This window comes from Petaurus breviceps, unplaced genomic scaffold (genome assembly GCF_028583685.1).
Source record: "Petaurus breviceps papuanus isolate PSGF00001 unplaced genomic scaffold, PetGlider_PUasm1.0 90591, whole genome shotgun sequence".
Lineage (NCBI taxonomy): Eukaryota > Metazoa > Chordata > Mammalia > Diprotodontia > Petauridae > Petaurus > Petaurus breviceps.
The window spans coordinates 1,959,429-1,978,431 of NW_027187280.1; the positions used below are offsets into that span (position 1 = coordinate 1,959,429).

The 19,003-nt window shown below is 37.0% G+C and overlaps 1 protein-coding gene across 6 annotated transcripts in view; it reads right to left on the reverse strand.

Annotated features, from left to right (window-relative positions):
• RALGAPB (Ral GTPase activating protein non-catalytic subunit beta) overlaps positions 1–19,003 on the reverse strand; it is a 90,993-nt gene that overhangs the window by 65,787 nt on the left and 6,203 nt on the right. For all 6 annotated transcript variants that reach the window (XM_069063539.1, XM_069063542.1, XM_069063540.1 and 3 more), the window contains exons 2-3: positions 7,390–7,605; positions 5,744–5,946 (exon numbers count right to left, since the gene is read on the reverse strand). In XM_069063539.1, coding sequence (XP_068919640.1) covers positions 5,744–5,946; positions 7,390–7,575 — 389 coding nt within the window. In that variant the 5' untranslated portion in view covers positions 7,576–7,605. The remainder of the gene's footprint in view (positions 1–5,743; positions 5,947–7,389; positions 7,606–19,003) is intronic.

Below are 19,003 nucleotides of genomic sequence, written 5' to 3' on the forward strand. Positions count from 1 at the left end.
AAGTAGTCCAATTTGGATAGAATCAAGAAGTGGCACATACAGAGTGTACCAAAAGTTTTGCTTAAACTGCACTAAAACTTTTGGGACAACATATATAAGGCTGGGAAGGACAAGTGGGGTAGATTACAAAGGGCCTTAAGTGATAGGCTAAAGACAGTTTCCTGTAAGTCAGAAACTGTTAACAATAAGGATGGATAAAGAAATATAATCAGATGGAATAAATGTCTATGGAGGAGGGAATATTGAGTGTTAAAGACCAAGGAGTATGGAGTTCTTGGGTAGATGGGGGAGTGGGAGAAGGAGTACCCATCACTGGAGAAGTGGTATTCTCAAGAGAAATCCAAACAAATTTAAAAGTATCAACAAAGTTTAAACCTGTATAGGAAAGAGGTTTAAAACACTCTTGGAATGAGCTATTTATTGTTGTTTTGGAAGGAGGGGAGCAATATTCATAAGAAGAGTTAGATAACACCATTCATCCAACAATTTATAAACTATATGTGTTGTTTAATGCAACGTCAAATATGATAATGGGAAAAGGGTGATCACAAACTCCAGCTATTTGGTACAGTAAGCAATATAACTTTACATCCAATATAACTTCACAGGGCATAAATTGGCCAAGCTCTTTCTAATATTTAGACATTAAAATTTTTTCCTTTCTTAGGATACTGTAGATAGGTTGTGAACAATTAGAAAATAACCTGACTGCTAAGTAGCAACAAACACAGCAGAATGGAAAGAATTATAGAATTGGAGTAAAAAAACCTGGGTTGGCGGCAGGGCGGCTATGGGCGCAGTGAATAGATCACTGGCCCTGGAGTCAGTAGGACGCTGAGTTCAAATCTGGCCGAGACACTTAACACAAAAACTAGCCAAGTGACCTTGGGCAAGTCACTTAACCCCAAATGCCCTCCAAAAAGCAAAAAAACAAACAAACCTGGGTTGGATTTTTGGCTCTGCCACCTACTACATGAGTACATGACATCAACAAAATGGGGGGGGAAGGGGTGGCCGGGCCAAGATGGCGGAGTAGAAACAGGACTTCTGTGCAGCTCCCGCTTCCACCTCCTCCAATTCATGTAAAAAATGACTTTAAACAAACTTTGGAGCTACAGAACCCACAAAATGACAGAGAGAAGCTAATCTGCCACTGAAAACAGCCCAGCAGCAAAGGGCCAGCTCAGTGCTCTGGGAGCTGAGCCCAGCCCCACCCTGAGGTTTTAGCCTCAGGGCAGCCAGAGCCAGCTGCCAGCTGGAGGACTTCAGATGACCAGCAGTTGTGGCAGTTTCCAGAATTATCAACCCATAGATACTGAGGATAAAGTGAGAGATTAGTGCAGTGTGGACTTTGGGAAGAGAGAATCTGGGAGTGTGGTCCAGCCTTTACCCCCTGGAGGGAGAAGAGGCTGAGATGCGGTGGCCGCCGCCACATGACTGCTTCAGAGGTCCTAGCCTGCAGATTGTAGGGGGACCAAGAGACCAGTCTGAGGGTCTCACTTTTGCTTCTACTCCGCCATCTAGACTCTGCCCCCGATCCTCACTTTTGCTTTAACCTGCTTGGAGATGGATCACTGTCTGGGGTGGAGGTCCTGGAGTACATAACCAGTTTGCCAGAGCGTGTGGAGGGTCCAGAGAGGGCACCCAACTAATAGCTCCAGCAGCTGAGAAAACCCCAGCAATTGGGACGAAGCTCCCCTCTCTGTTAGCAGAGTTCCTCCTGTGGCAAAAAGCTCAAAAGTCAAGTAATTGAGTGGCAACATGAGCAAGCAAAGGAAGCAAAGCAAGCACAGCAATCCGACATTAGACTCCCTATTTTGGGGGAAAAAAGGATGAAAGCATGAAACAGGGGGAAGTTGGTGAAGTCAGAACTCCTGTACCAAAAGCTTCCAAGAAAAATATGAGCTGGTTACGGGCCATAGAGGAGCTTTAAAAGGATTTTGAAAACAAAATAAGAGAAGTGGAGGAAAAATTGGGAAGAGAAATGAGAATGATGCAAGAAAATTATGAAATGAGAGTCAAACAACCTGACTGAAAATAACCCCTTAAAGAATAGACTAACTCAAATGGCAAAAGAGTCTCAAAAAGCCAATGAGAACAAGAATGCCTTAAAAAGCTGAATTTGCCAGATGGAAAAAGAATCTCAAAAGCTCACTGAAGAGAATCATTCCTTCAGAATTAGACTGGAGCAAATGGAAGTTAGTGACTTTGTGAGAAATCTAGATACTATTAAATAGATCCAAACAAATGAAAAAATAGAAGGCAATGTGAAATATCTCACTGGGAAAACCAGTGACCTGGAAAATAGATCCAGGAAAGATAATTTAAAAATTATTGGACTACCTGAAAGACATGATCAAAAAGAGAACCTAGAAATCATCCTTCAAGAAATTCTCAAGGAAAACTGTCCTGATGTTTTAGAACCAGAGGACAAAACAGAGGTTGAAAAAAATCCACTGATCATCTCCTGAAAAAGATCCCAAAAAGCAAACTCCTAGGAATATTATAGCCAGGTTCTGGAGTTCCCAGATCAAGGAGAAAATATTACAAGCAGCTAGGAAGAAACAATTTGAATACTGTGGAAACACAATCAGGATAACACAGGATCTGGTAGCTTCTACATTGAGGGATCGAAGGGCTAGGACTGTGATATTCCGGAGGTCAAAGGAGCTGGGATTAAAACCAAGAATCACCTACCCAGCAAAACAGAGTATCATGTTTCAGGGGAAAATATGGTCATTCAATGGAATAGAGGACTTTCAAGCATTCCTGATGAAAACACCAGAGTTGAACAGAAAATTTGACATTCAATTACAAGCAGCAAGAGAAGCATGAGAAGGTAAACAGGGAAAAGAATTCATAAGGAACTTACCAAAGTTGAACTACTTACATTCATACACAGAAAAACAATAATTGAAACTTATGAAACTTTTCTCAGTATGAGAATAGTTGAAGGGAATAGAAATGTATATATATAGCTAGATAGATATAAGTATACATACATACATATATATGTCTATATAAGAGGGTATATGGGCATATGAATGCATATGTGAGAATGTGTACATATGTGTACAGGTATACATAGACAGAGGGTACAGGATCAGTTAAATAGTAAGGAATGATACGTAAAAGTTGAAATTAAGAGGTAAGAGAGGAATGAGAGGAGATGGGGAGAGATAGAATGGGGTAAATTATCTCATATAGAAGAGGCAAGGGAAAACTGTTGCAATGGAAGGCAAGAGCAGGAAGGCAAAAGGGAATGAGTCAACCCTACTGTCAATGAATTTTGCTTTGGGAGGGAATGACATACATGTTAAATAGGGTATCTCACCCTACAGGAGAGGGGGGAAGATGGGAGGGAGGGCAGGCTCAGGGGGAGAGAAGTTGGAAGCACCCACTTTTGAAAAGGGACAGGAACAAAGGAGAGAATAGACGAAGTTGGGGATGGGATAGGATGGAGGGAAACAGAGTCAGTCTTTCACAATATATCCACTATCGAAATGTTTTGCATAGCTACACATGTACAACTTACATCAAATTTCTTATCTTCCTAGTATTGGTGGGTGATGAGGGAGGAAGGGAAAGAATCTGGGAATTCAAAGTTTTAAAATCAAATGTTTAAAAAAAATATATATATATATATATAATTATTATTATTTTACATGTAACTGGGAAATAAGATATACAGGCACTGGGGCATAGAGATCCACCATGCCCTACTGGAAAGTTGGAGGGGGAATGAGGGAAGATATAGGAGAGAGCAGATTGGGGGAGGGGATATTCAGTGGGATCGCTGTTTTGGGGTGGTGGGTAGGGGAAAAATGGGGAGAAAATTTGTAACTCAAAATCTTGTGGAAATGAATGATGTAAACTAAAAGTAAACATAAAAATTTAATTCAATATAAATAAATAAATGTTACAAGATAAAAAAAAAAAGGAGAACCAAGTGAACAACTTGACCACAACAAAGTAAAGGCAAGCAACTTTGAAAGTACATTGCTATGGTAATCTTCATTCCATAACCTTCTCAGCCAGTGAGTTGTTTGTCTCCCTAAGACACAAGACAGTCCATTTCTAGTCAGTTTCAAGTTTTTCTTTCTTGGGGGAAAAAGATATCTTATGGATACTTAACACTTTAAAGTTTATAAAATACAGTGTGTCCCAAAAGTATTAGTGCAGTTTTAAACTTTTAATAGTTTAAAAGTTATTAATAGGTGTATCCTGTGCTAATATATATTCTCTTATTTTAGCCTTCTGATTATTTTGAAAAGTAGGTGCTATTATCATGCCCATTTTGTGGATCAGGACATTGAAGAGTGGCTTGCCCAGACTCCCACCTAGCAAGTATCTGAGGCAGTATTCAAACCCAGATCTTTTTGACTCGAAGTCCAGTATTCACTATATGAAACTGAAGGGATTAAACTTTAAAGCTTTGGTTTTCTTCTTCAGAGCACTGCATTTTCAGCATGTAGCTGTTTCAAATAATATTAAATGATAGAATAAACATACTTGACAAAAGCTTCAGCTTGGAATATTTGTCAGAACTTTGGAGAAATGTCTCTCTGCAAGTAGTTAATTTAAAGGGTAATTAATGTGATGCCAACAGAAAAAGGTATATCAATTACTGCAAAAAAATAAATTATAATAATTAAAAAAAACAAAAACAAAATGGGCATAACGATCCTTGTACTATCTTGTATTACATGGTTATTATGGTGATCAAATAGAATAAAGAGATGTGGAAGTGCTCTGAAATCATAAAGTACATGTACAGAAGTGTATATATGTGAATTACTTTAAAGTAAGAGATTTAGTTTTTTAGTTTACAATGGGGAATACAAGTCATAATATCTTCTTCACTTTAACAAACATGCTAGAAACTGAATACTGAAAATGCATATCCATATATGGTTAAATAAAGTCTAGGTGGGTAAATTTTATACAAATTCCTATTCAATTCTCCTTTTTAACTTGAAGTACGGCATTAGTCTCCAACCAGAAAGCCATCATCCAAAGGGCTAACAGTGCTTTATCATCAACTACTCATCATTAAACTACATTTCTTAAGCACTCTAAAGTTTGTAAAGTACTTTTACTTCATTTGTTCCTCAGAACAACCTTGTGAGGTGGGTAACAAAGATATTAATGCTTTCCCAACACTCACACATATGTACTCCACTTTACAGATAATGAAACTGAGACGAAGGTTAATTAATTGACTTGTTCATGGTCAGAGTAATTACAAGGAAGATTCAAACCCAGTAGCTGGCCCTGAAGTCAGGAGGACCCCAGTTCAATTCTGGCCTCAGACACTTAACGCACACACACAAAAAAACTAGCCATGTAACCTTGGGCAAGTTGCTTAACCCCAATTGCCCTCCAAAAGGCAAAAAAAAAAGGTTCAAACTCAGGTCTCTGAAGAACAGCACTACTTCCACTATACCTCAATTTCCACAATTTCTTTTTTTTTTTTGGAGGGCAATTGGGGTTAAGTGACTTGCCCAAGGTCACACAGCTAGGTGTGTGTGTGTGTGAAGTGTCTGAGGCTGGATTTGAACTCAGGTCCTCCTGACTCCAGGGCTGGTGCTCTATTCACAGCGCCATGTAGCTGCCCCCTGACTGTGCCACCTAGCCACCCCCTTCTACAATTTCTTAAAAAGAAAATTCTATGGTTAAAAAATATTTGATGATTTTATGAAAAATCAGACAACTGCCAGTTAGTTCTCAAACTGTTTCTTACCTTGGTACAAAAAGATTTTGCAGGTGTTTTAAAATATTTTGAACATATAGGTTAGGTTCTTTGATGATTGGCAATGGAATGGAGTCTTTTGGTAATACTAGGGCCATAATCCAATCTGTATATACATCCACACAATATTTTACAGTATCTCCATCCAATGGAAGGGTCAGTCCATAGCAAATCACTTCCATGGTCCATTTTACCTAAGCAAAGTAAAATATCAACATTAGATTACTATTCTACTTTAAATAATTAGGCTAAGTCAATCACTGTTTACTGCTATAATATCAGAAAGTACAGTACAGTCATCCTAACATACATATTTACACGGGACACAAATTTTCTAAATACCATTTGTTACTACATATATTCCAGGCAGAAACTTTAAACAAAAAACAAAGCACATTTTAAAATGCCAAATCTGCACAAAGCGTAACACTTCTGGGGGGAAAAAGTTGACAGTCATGTCACTTTCAAGTTCTAGTCAATAGTCAAATCTCCATCTATTCCTTCAAAACATCACATAAATCCAACAAGCACCTCTTTACTATCATAATACTTTACATTTAGCACCTAGTCTCCTACCTTTCTTTAGGTCTAAACAATGAGGATAAAAGTGGGATCCAAATATCACATTCATATCAGATCACTCTAGCTTGGCAGTACCTTACAGTCTGAATTTCCATAGCTGGGCCCAAGACCTCTCATACTTTCATATACAAAGTATGAAGGCTGATCTAAGGAATACTTCCTCCTAAGCCCCCAGTGACATTTCCCAGCCTCCTTAACTAAGACAATGGGCAGCCTCTGATATAAACAGTTCTAAGGGATATGACCTCTACTTCTAGCTCTGGCATATCTTCTTCCCACCAGCCTCACTACTCTCTTCACTGTTTTCCACTAGTATGATTCTTTCTCCACATGCCCGGAAAGACAGGAATGGTTCTAGTTCTGAACTATCCTAGAACTTGGCTCCTCTGCAGAAATCCTAAACCTATGACCATCTTCTATCTCTGGAGAAGCCATCTGAGGATAGGCTGGTTATGGGAGTTGTTATGAAGACAATAAGCTCATAATGACTGTTGCTTTTTTAATAAGGAGAATACATGCTAGGCCTTCTATAACTAAAGATGGGATCTACAATAGCAGTAGAGGGCATGCCTTATACATCTCCACAATAAAACTACTGGAATCAGAAGCTACAACCCTTTATTTTAAAATGCAGATAGTCTCTGAATTGTGAGCCTATTTCAGTAGGAATGGAAAGACCTGTCATGAACAACAGGAACCTAGCCAGTAGGGAATATAGATAATAAAATGATTCAGCTCACTCCTGATTATACTCAAATACTTTAGAAGTAGGGCACAAAACTAGATGGAGCTAAAAGAAAAATCCACATGCTGTTAGGCAGTAATTGTACCAGGTAGGATATATTATATTTTTAAAAACTCGACAAGCCTGCAACACTTACTGCCTTTTAATAATATGTTAAACTTAGTAGAAGCTGGCAGTTTGATGTGTTCTCCTTTTTTTCTATTCTTTGTTTAGGGAAATGTTCATATTTACTCATATCTGTCCAATTTTATAATAATTTTTAAAAATACATCAAGTTTTTAGATACTCAACCGTACAAAGACACACTTACTTCTTTGTCTGTTTTTAACAAACTTTCACTTCCAGCCCCTGAAGAGGCATTTAAGGCTTGTCCAAGAGGACGTACTACTGCATTTGCAACATCTCGTCCAACACTATCAGGGTAGCTGTGAAGTACACTAGTATGACCCTGATCATTTTGAATAACCAAATGAAGTGACCGCCACTCAGAATACATTGTTCCGCTAAAGTACTATCCAAATGGTACCTGAAAAAACAAAAACAGTTATGTGACATATATTTTTGTAAATAAAAAACTTAATTTGTGCTTCAGCGCAAGATAAAATAAATCAAGAAGGACCATCATACTATCTCTTTTAAAACAGAATTACAAACTGCAAACAATCAAGTCAAAGGATTCTAACATGTGTTCCAGGAATATTCCCTGAATATCACCTAGATGGAAGACCAAATATGGAATAAAAATCTTTAGCTCCACAGACAAGGTGTAACTGTGAAACCACTTAAAAGTTTCTTAACCTCTTGAGTCTTAGTTTTTTTCACAGTAAAATGGGAATGATAATATTTTATTCATTTAAAAGAACTATTGTAAGGATCAAATGCAATACCATAAATGTGTGTGTGTGTGTGTGTGTGTACACACATCAAAATACACTTCAACTGGATACATGATTCTAAAGAAGACATTCCATAAACAAAATATTAGAGGCCTGAAGGAGCTACCCATTCAGATCTATAGTTCTGGGAATAATTCCTGACCAGTCAAGTTATATAAGACATCACACACCATTCTCCAATGGACAAAATTCCTCAATGGGTCAAAGGATTTGAACTGTTTACAAAGGAAGAAATGTACCATATATTTCTTTAAATTCTCCAAATTACTAATAAGACAAATTGTTATGCTGGGAGAAGTTATAGTAAAGATAGGGATGACAATATGCTGTTGGTGGAGCTGTGAATTAACACAATCATTGTGAAAAACAATTTGGATCCTAGAAAAGTTGCTAAACTTTTCAGACCCTTCAACTAGGAATCCCACTAATAGGCATATACTCCAGGTGTGGGGGTGGGGGATGGGTAAGGCAGGCTATCACAGGTCAAAGGGAAGATCCCATGGAAACTAAAATGTTTATAGCAGCACTTTTGATGTTAGGAAAAAAAAAAAAACCAAACTGGAAACAAAATGAGTATCTAGGCACTAATTATGGCATACCAATGTAATAGAATATTATTATACATTAGTTACCTGCTAAATTCAGAGAATTCAGAAAATCTTAGGAAGGCTTAGAAACTGATACACAGCAGTGTAAATAAACAAATGTGTACACAGAACTTTATAACATAAAGGAAAAAAAAAAGACTCAAGTCAATGCAATGGCAAAGCTTGATTTCATGGGACTGATGACAAAAACAAATTTCCCATCTCTCAGCACCAAGGTGGTTGACTACAGGTTTGGAATGCGATATATATATCATCAAATTTAGTTAAAAGGCCAGTTTGTTTGGCCTAAATGTATAACTCTTTATTGGTAAATGAAAGCAATGTTAAAAGAAAAGTATCAATATAGCAAAGAACTGGAAATAGTAGATGACCACTGACTCCAGGTAGTGACAAACAAATTGTGGTACATAAATGTATTAGAACAAAATGAGACATTCATAGGTTATTCAACAGTTAACAAAAAGATTTTAACAACAGCAAGAGAAGGTTGTAAAGCAAGGATAAACTTTACATCTGTGCTTTAAGAAATTATGAATTTTTTAAAAACAGTATGGTAGGAACAATATCCTAAAATAGTTTTTCCTTAAAACATTCCTAGAATGTTTGGCTCAAAGGGCAGCAGACATGCTGGCATCAGTAGCAGCTGAGGGCAGATCCCACCAGCAAAGGCAACCCAGTGTCAGAAAAAAATAGCTAACCTTTCTATAGTGCTTTAAGGTTTGCAAAAAACTTTACAAATATTATCTCATTTTATCCTCATAACCATCCTACGAAGTGCATGCTATTATTATCCCCACTTTACAGATGAGGAAACTGAAGCTGAGACATTAAATGACCTCCCTACCCACAGTTACAAAGATATTAAGAGGTGGGATTTGAACTCCGGTCTTCCTGACTCCAAGAAGTACGCTATTACCGACTATATAATCTATGTACTAAAGAGTGGACATCAGTACATGAAGGACAAAAGTCAAGCCTACTGTAGTACACTATTTACTGTAATATAAAAAATGACTGGCTTTTTCACATTGCTGCCAGTATACCACCCAGTGATCATGGTACAACTCCTCCCCAGGAGGGCTTGGAAGAGCAAAGGATAGCATTGTTGGGGAGGAAGCTTGCTTTATGGCAACAAGATGGAGGTGAAAGTATCTGACCAGCCTCCAGAGAAGAAAACGGGTGGTCATTCAGAGGCCTCTCAAAAGGTAAAGATTCTGCATTCCACCCCACTCCCTGTCATGAAGCTCCCAAGGAAGGGGTCTTGATCAATAAGCCAGGGAACATTAAGTAGGCAGTGGTACAGGACAATTATTTCTGACTAGTGATAAGGTTTAATGACTACACAGGAAGTGTCATAATCTTTGCCGTAGCCCTGATGTCTCTGATAATACTGTGGCTGATTGTGGTCACCTTTTTACATTAAGTAACCTAGTGAACTGTAAAGATCTGGCATCACTCACCACATAGACCTGACTATTTAGACCTAGGATTTGATCAATTCCTGGGACTCTCCCATATTGGATCACAACTTTGGAAACAGTTTAATATTTTTTCCTCCTCTTTCAGTGCTGCCTATATCAGGCTTCTTAAGTACCGGAGGCCAAGGCTGTCTAGTAACAGCCTTAAAGTCATTTAAGCGGTAGAACGTCCTCTAAGAGCAGTGATGTCAAACTCATAAAAACAGGGGCACTAAATGGTACACAAGGATCCACATAATGGGCTATATAAAATGACTCAGAAATCTACCTGTTTACATATTTCTTTTTTTATTAATACATTAACACATTAAAATCAGGTGGAATTACAGTTTAATCTAGTTAGACTAATCTTAGTCACATGGCTGCTCTCAGATCTTGTGTTGGACACTTCTGCTCTGGAAAACTGTAAGGCCACCAAGGGGTGGAGCATGGTAGGAACAATATCCTAACCCCTTCTCCCACATAGGTTAGGCTAGTTTTTCCTTAAAAGGTACTGAGACATTTCCCAAGACTTGGTTGGCTCAGAGGCTCAGACTGCTGACGTCACTTCCTTACCATCTGGGTACAAAGCAACCATGAGGGCCTGGAGAGGCTTTCAGACGCTTCACTGTTGCCTGTGATGGCAACAGTGTTCAGCTGAATAATATCAAGGGGTTTTCAATGCTTATTCTTGCTTTATCTTGCTGTTGTTTATATGTTGAATAACCTATGAATGTCTAATTTTGTTTCAATTATCAAACCCAAACTGCCAGAGTAATATAGCCTGAATCAGGCCCAGCCCAGAACCCATGGGAAGCATATAATTTCAGATTAAAAAATATATATTGGTTAGTCTTGCTGAACTATTCCCCACCCCACTCCACTCCTGCCCCTTTTAATTCTTTTTTATTATAAGAGATGGAAAGGGTAGAAGGAGGGATACATCAAAAAATGAAGGTGATATAAAAACAAAAAATACAAATAAAATGAAAGCTTTTTAAAAGCATCAATAAAACCTGTAAAATACTGTTGAAACTGCTAATAAATGCTAATAAGTGTAAGGGATCTGTTATTACTAATAGCCCCAAGAAAGCAGCTTCCTAGTCACCCCCCTTCCAAGAAATAGCTTCAGAGTGTTTGGAGTAGGAGGTTGGGAGGATTGCCATTCTAGAAGTGGGAGGTAGAATAATCACAAATTCAGGGCTAGGACAATGTATACTGGTATGCTGACATATCTGTAGAATAGTTCGAAGCTCTCTTCCTAAAATGAGAATACACCAGTAACTAAATAACCACTGGCAGATAGATGAAGTGAAATTTGGTTTAATTATTCAACTGAAGAGGGGAACCAGCTAAAAAAATAACAGAGAAAAATATCCAAGAAAAGGGAGATTGAGGATAGGATTCCCTTGACAGAGCCATAAGCAAGAGTTGCCTATTTCTGGTTAAAATATCATCTTGGTATAAAAGAACTTCATTGACTGAACTTTTTATTTCTAGACTTTGTGACCTTTTCTTACCCCTTTTACAACACACTCCACTCTACCCCACCCAGTTCTTAGGGAAGTTCTTCATACAAATGTTAGATCCTATCTCAGATGAACTAGTTCAGAGAGGCCTCCAGAGGATGTCAGTTGATAACTTCATTTTGGGGGATGTAATTGGGGCTATTAGGGAATTAAAAACACAGACCACAAAGGGCCAAAGGTCAACTGAGTGTTGATACCTTCTCACCTGGGATTTTTCCTAACATAGCCCTTCAAATATGGGAAGACAGTTATCAAGATTCTCTTTCCCCAAGTGTCCTCCAGGCTAAACTTGCCAAATTCTTTTAGCTAGTTCCCATTACAACTAAATATATATATATATGTATATATATATACATACACACGCTCTACTTAGATCCCTGCCTTGCTGAGAAGAGCTAAGTCTATCAATCCCATTACAATTTTCAAACCCATCAAGATCTTGGGGCCATCCTCTTGTAGACACAAAAATGAATCAATATACTTTAGTTCTGATTCATCCACTTTTAGCACCCTTCCACTTCACTGTTCTGCTGGTCCCTTGCTTTCTGCACGTTATAAAATTATTAACTGTTGCATGTTTTTAAAAAACAATTAAAATAACACCTATCCTTTTGTCACTCTCAGGAAAAAGTACTTCAACTATAAATGGTTTATTACTACCACTTTATTGGTAAAATTTTAAAATATGCCAGTCAACCACATTTGCTTAAGAATAAATGAATAAATAGTACATCTTCTTTCACCAACTTTGTTAGAGATCACAGGAATAACGTCCTCTAAGGAGGAAGATAGAAGTAACTTGTGGCTCGACTATCCTCATGTTAGGTACTGCATGACCTCCAATGAATCCCTAGGTACCGAGTTGTTCTCCTGATGAAAATGAGGATAGATCAATATAGCAAATTTTTGTCTAAAGCAACATTATCTCTTTCCTCCTTCAGCAAAAGGATTTTGTGAGCTAGAGTCACATCATCAGTCACATTCTTCTCTTATCCTTTGGACCCAGAGGTCTTTCCCAAGTTGGTACAATAGTAGCTGGACCTGTCAACATTACTATTAGTAGGAGGTTAGTGGAGCCAATACCATGGTATTGGATTTTCAGGCACTGTGTTTGGGGATGGGAAGGGAAGATTGGTCATGGTGAAGATACTAGCTGGTAAAGCTGGATACAGTTTCAATATAGTATTACCAAGGGTTTCAGATCACTTCAAAGCATAGTATCCTGATTTCTATCTACTCTTAAAGTATTTTGCAAAACCTCCATTAATTAACAGATACTCAGCTGAACCCAGTAGAGTCAATTTAACATATTATTTTACTGTTTAATAAAACTGCTGAGAGATTCATTCATTAATTCAACCAACACTTCTTAAATACCTACTATACTACTATGTATAGGACTAAGTGCTGGTGAAAAGCCAAAGCCCAAATTAAGGAGTAGTTAACTACCTACCTCAAAGGGTTATGAAGATACTGTGAAGTTTATTAATTTTTAAGCTTTTCAAAAGGAAATGCAGACACTATAAAACATAACTGTCAACACTGATTTATTTAATTAACTGTGGTATTCACCATACTTGAAATATAACATAGCTCTTACTGCCTATAAACTAAAATCTTACGGTTTTCAAATTAAGAACATAGTTGTGTTTTTCCAGGGAATTCTCCTCCCTAACCCCCTACTCTGCCTCCATTTCTAAATTAACAAATCACAATACTTAACATTTTAGATAACTTCACACATTACATGTATGTATACATAATAAAGTAACTTGCCCAGAATTACAGTTAGCAAATGAACTGTTTTATGCTCCTTTTTGCACTAAACCATGATGCTGTCACAAATTTTTACACATCCTTCCATCTGATCAAGTCACTATTTACTCAATTTATAAAGTACTTTTCTTCTTTGCAGGTCACAGGACCATGCCTTTCCCTCTTGTAAAAATCTTATGTTAATAAGGAATTCACATAATAGTTTTTTAAAAAGATAGAATTTTTTTTGGAGGGGGGGAAAGCAAGGCAGTTGGGTTTAAGTGACTTGCCCAAGGTCACATAGCCAGTTAAGTGTCAAGGGTCTGAGGCCACATTTGAACTTGGGTCCTCCTGACTTCAGGGCCGGTGCTCTATTCACTATTAACTAGCTGCCCCAACAGAATTAAATTATAGTTCATTTTAAATAATATAATTCAGACTCAATTTTTAGTAAAGATATTCAGACATATTAAAATAGGATAGTTTCTGTATGCTAAGCACCTGACATATTAAAATAGGGTAAAGTTCCCATATGCTAAGCATTTTGAATATATGATCTTCCAGATAGTATTCTAACTCAAAAAGCTTTATCTGCTTAATATTAGTTATTAGAATTTACCTATAATTTTATAAGAGTGAGATACGACCAAATTCAAACATTCTCTATGATAGTTATTGCTTCTTAATTTGAATCATACCTAGGCTTATGTTTTTAAGAATTGTAATAATGTGATTTTAGGAAGGAACCCATATCCAGAAACTAGCTTCTAGATTTCCATTTTTCTAAATGAAGGAATTCTTGCAAATTTAAAATTCAAATGAAGATCTGATTGAAATATGGCTAAGGCAGCATTTTCTGCCCATATTTAACAGGAAGTAATTACCTCCCATTTCTATTTTTCAAAAATATGGCATAGTAGGAAGAGTGTTAAGCATCAGGAGACCTGAGTAATAGTCCCAGGTCTGCCAGTAATTAGCTGTGTACCACTGGGTAAGTCACCTGCCCTTTGTGGTCCTCAGTTTCCTTTTCTGTAATAAGGGAATGTGGCGTATGGTAATTCTAAGGTCCTTTCCAGTTAAAATTCCAATATAAAAAACTAGAATGTAGGCAGCTAGGTCCCATTCTTGCTCCAGGTTTTACTAATTTACTCTCCTGCTTCCTATGCCTCTAGAATAAAAAGATGCCTAATCTAATCTACTCAAATTTCTAGCAAATTCATCATGAGAATCAAACTTCTAATCCAGTGCATTTTCTATTACACCACGATACTCCCCCCCCAAATACTTCCTACACATATGAAGATTGTTGGGAGGAGGGGCAAATCACATGTCCCATCTCTCTTGCACACACTTTTCTTGCTACTTGTTGATTAAAGCACAACTAGGAAGAAGCAGTAGTATTTTGCTACAATCTAGTAGTTCTTCTAGAATTTCAATGTGCTAATAATAGTTGTTGCTCATAGACCATAAATATTCAACTTTAATAATTATTAGAGATGCAAAAATGGCAGGCCACTAGGTGATAAAAAAAAAATTGGAAGGAGCAGTTAACTCATGAGTTTCCTTCTACTAAAGCACAGAGGATTTGCAATCTACAACAACAAAATCATGTGTCTTATAAATTGGCTGAGTTGAAGATATACCAAAGTGCTGGATACTTTAAAGTCTGGTGAGTAGAACACATATTTCTTTTTTTCCACCTAGAACAATGGGAAAGTAAAAGAAGATGAAACTGAAGTAAACAGAAATATATGTAAACTTTTACCATGCCCTTTACAGATATAAAGTTCATTTATTTAGGAATATACAAATAATATATATACCTAGTTTGCTAATAAAATATTTCATATATTTTAAAGGCAAAAATTTAAAAATCAAATTATTTTTAAATGGTTAAATTTTTGTTATAAACACAGCTTTAAAGAAACTACATCTCTTAGCATTTGTCAATTTATGAGAAGGTAAAAAAATAACAGGAGAAATGATCAACAATTGAAGAAGCTGGATTTTTTGGATTTAGTAGCTTCCAGTGTTAAGTAGATACAGAAAAAATTTCATTTCCAGAAAAGGATCTGACAAAAGAGGGATAATTAATCATTCAACACTTATTTAATAACTTTTCCACATGGAACTTTGTCTCATTTCTTGGATTGTAACTCTATGTAGTTTTTGCTTCTCAGGATGCCTTTACTGCTTTAAGGACCTCTGAAACTGATGTTTACTTGGGTTGAGAAGATCTGTCTTCTCTGTGTCTATCTTTCTCTCTCTTCACCCACCCTCCCCCCATACATGGTATATTCCCAAAATAGAACAATTTACTTCACATATCATAGAAGATGGAGGAATTTTAGGGTGAGAAGCAAGGAGTCAAAGGCTATAAAAGACCTACCATCATGTTGGAGGGTGGAATGTTTTGGACAGAATTCCATACTATATTTTTGAACTAAAAACCTAAAGATCTTCTGTATTCTGCAACATTTAAAAATGCCTTTCCAAAATCAAGTTTTAAATGGGTTGCTGGTGTTATAATTCAATCAAAAGCAACAGAAGTACTCCTATAATTTATATTTTAGATTTAAGACCCTAACCCCAAGGTATCAGAAGCTTGAAATGGCTAACAGAATTACTGCTATTTCTTAGAATTTCTTCTTTACTTGTAAAGAAAAATAAGTTCTTAAGTTCTCAAGAACAGCTAACTTTACCTGAGCCATGTAAAGAATGTTGGACATAAGTATATGGACAGAGTGATTTCTGCAACTAATTTAATAGAAAAATCTTTCTACTTCGTAGTTTTTAGAAATTACTGGGAAAAGACTGGAGAGTAAAACATTAAAGTCTCATCTTTGAAATAAATACTTTATTAATCACTGAAATAAAAATCTTATAATCCAAGTTTTTTCTCTTGTTTGGCAGCGATAAAGAGAAGAAAAGTAAAGTGGTAGGAAAAAGCCCATCTCCTTAAAATGTTTCTTATTTTTCCCTTTTGCATGTTTATATCTGTATCAATGACAAGGGCACAATGGTATTCAATTTTACACTTAATACCTCCACTGAAAACTCCCTGGCTTTTCCTCTTTCAACTAGGGATTTATAGTTAGATTTACAGCCTTCTCTTTAAGATTTAATAAATACTAAATATATCATGTAAACCTAGCCCCTCAGGGCAGCTACGGTGGTGCAATGGCCCTGGAGTCAGAAGGACCTGAGTTCAAATCCAGCCTCAGACACTTGACATTTACTAGCTGTGTGACCCTGGACAAGTCACTTAACCCCAACTGCCTCACCAAAAAACAAACCAAACCCCCCCCCCCCAAAAAATAGCTCCTCTAGGAACTTATTTTGTAACAAAGATTACCAATGTTTTTTGAGACTTGTTTGATTTTTTTTGTTGCTGTAAGACAATTCATACAAAGTCAGAGTTGGAAAAGATCTTGGAGAGCTCCAATATTTCATTTTGCAAAAGAAACTGCTGTTCAAGGAGGTTAAAATAAGATTTTCCAATGTCACATAGCTTACAATATTTTCCCCCTCACTGAAAAGATTTTGTGTAGATAGTCAGCATAACAGTTTTCTTCAGAGGACAGATGTCTTAAATCCTATGGATGGGGGAAGGGCAGAAAGGTCAATTATTAAAGAAGTATCAAAAGGACCTAATTTTAAAATTGTTTCATCTATATAGCAATCCCCTGGCATAAATCCTGAGGATCATACATAACAGTGTAAGAAGCTATTAATTTCATAGTGGTTTTTGGACCCTCTGGATTTTTCTACTATCTATTGTCTTAGCTTTAGTGTATAAAAGGCAGTCAGAAACAGGTAACATATTTAAAGGGAAGCCAATTTTTTTTTTAAGCAATCAGGGTTAAGTAACTTGCTCAAGGTTACATGGCCAGTTATTTTTGTGTGGGTGCTGACTATCTGAGGCCAGAACCGATCCCAGGTCTCCTGACGCTGGGGCCGGCACTCTTACTCACTGTGCCACCTGGCCGCCCCTAAAGATATTTCATCTTTATTTATTTATTTATTTTTTGCCTTTTGGAGGGCAATTAGGGTTAAATAACTTGCCCAAGGTTACAGGATAGTTTGTGTGTGTGTGTGTGGGTGTTAAGTGTCTGAGGCAGGAACTGAACTCGGGTCCTCCTGACTCCAGGGCTGGTGCTTCACTTTACTTCACTGTGCCACCTAGAGGGAAGCAAATTATTATGCCTGTCATACAAACTGACATTTAGTAGGATAACTGATATGAATGGTGAGTTGCAAGACAACATATTGGAAAAAAAGAGAACACTGGAATTTCAAATGGTACTACAAAGCAGTAATCATTAAAATTTTTAATACTGGTTAAAAATTAGAAGGGTCAATCAGTAGAAGAAACTATGTATATATACAACATACAGAAGCAAAATGGTTCGTCAAATCTTTGACAAACCCAAAGAGTCCAGTTGCTGGGGGAGGATTCACTATTTGACAAAAATTCCAGGGAAAACTGGACAAATTTGGCAGAAATTAGGTTTAAATTAATACCTCACACTGTATACCAAGAAAAGCTCCAAATGGATACATGCACTAGGTACAAAAGTCCAACAACAAATCAGAGGAGCAAGAGAGAAATTGTTTTTCAAATCTATGAACAGGGAAAGAGTTCATGACTAAACAAGTGATAGAGATTAACATACAAGATAAAATGGGCAATTTTAATTATGTAAAACTGTAAAGTTTTGCATAAATTTAATGCAGTAAAAATCAGAAGGGAAATAACTGGGGGAAAAATCTTTGTAGCAAGTCAAGTTTATAAAACAGCTATTTCCCAACAGATAAAAGGATATGAACAGGAAAAAAATTCAAGCTATCAATAACAATATAAAAAATGTTCTAGGGCTGGTTAGGTGGTGCAGTGAATAGAGCACCAGCCTAGGCCCTGGAGTCAGGAGGATCTGAGTTCAAATCCAGCCTCAGACACTTCACACTTACTAGACATGTGACCTTGGGCAAGTCACTTAACCCCAACTGCCCTGCCTTCCCCCCTCCAAAGAGGAAAAAAAATGTTTGAATACCTTATAGAGAAATGCAAATTAAAGCAATCTTGAGGTTGTACCTACCTCACACCCAAACTGGCAAAGATGACAAAAGAGGAAAAAAAGAGAAATACTGGAAGGGCTGCAGGAAAACAGGCACATAAGTATACTGTTTGTTTTTTCTTTCTTTCTTTTTGGAGGAGGGGAGGCAGGGCAATTGGGGTTAAGTGACTTGCCCAAGGTCACACAGCTACTAATTTTAAGTGTCTGAGGTCACATTTGAAGTCATGTCCTCCTGACTCCAGGGCTGGTGCTCTATTCACTGAGCCACCGAGCTGTCCCTTTAAGTGCAACTGTTGGTACCTTTAATTAGTCTAGTAAAAGGAAAGCAATTTAGAGGTATTACCCAAAAGTTACTAACTATTCATAACCTTTGCCCCAGTGACACCATTAATAGATCTATACCCCAAAGATATCAAAGAGAGAAAAGGACTTATTTGTACAAAAATATTTAGCCTACCTCTTTATGTAATATTAAAAAACTGAGAACTAAGGGGCTATTCTCTGGGAGTAGCTAAACAAATTATGGTATATGAATGTAATTGAATATTATTGTGCCATAAGAAATGGATAGTTTTAGAGGAACCTGGGAAAACCTTTATCA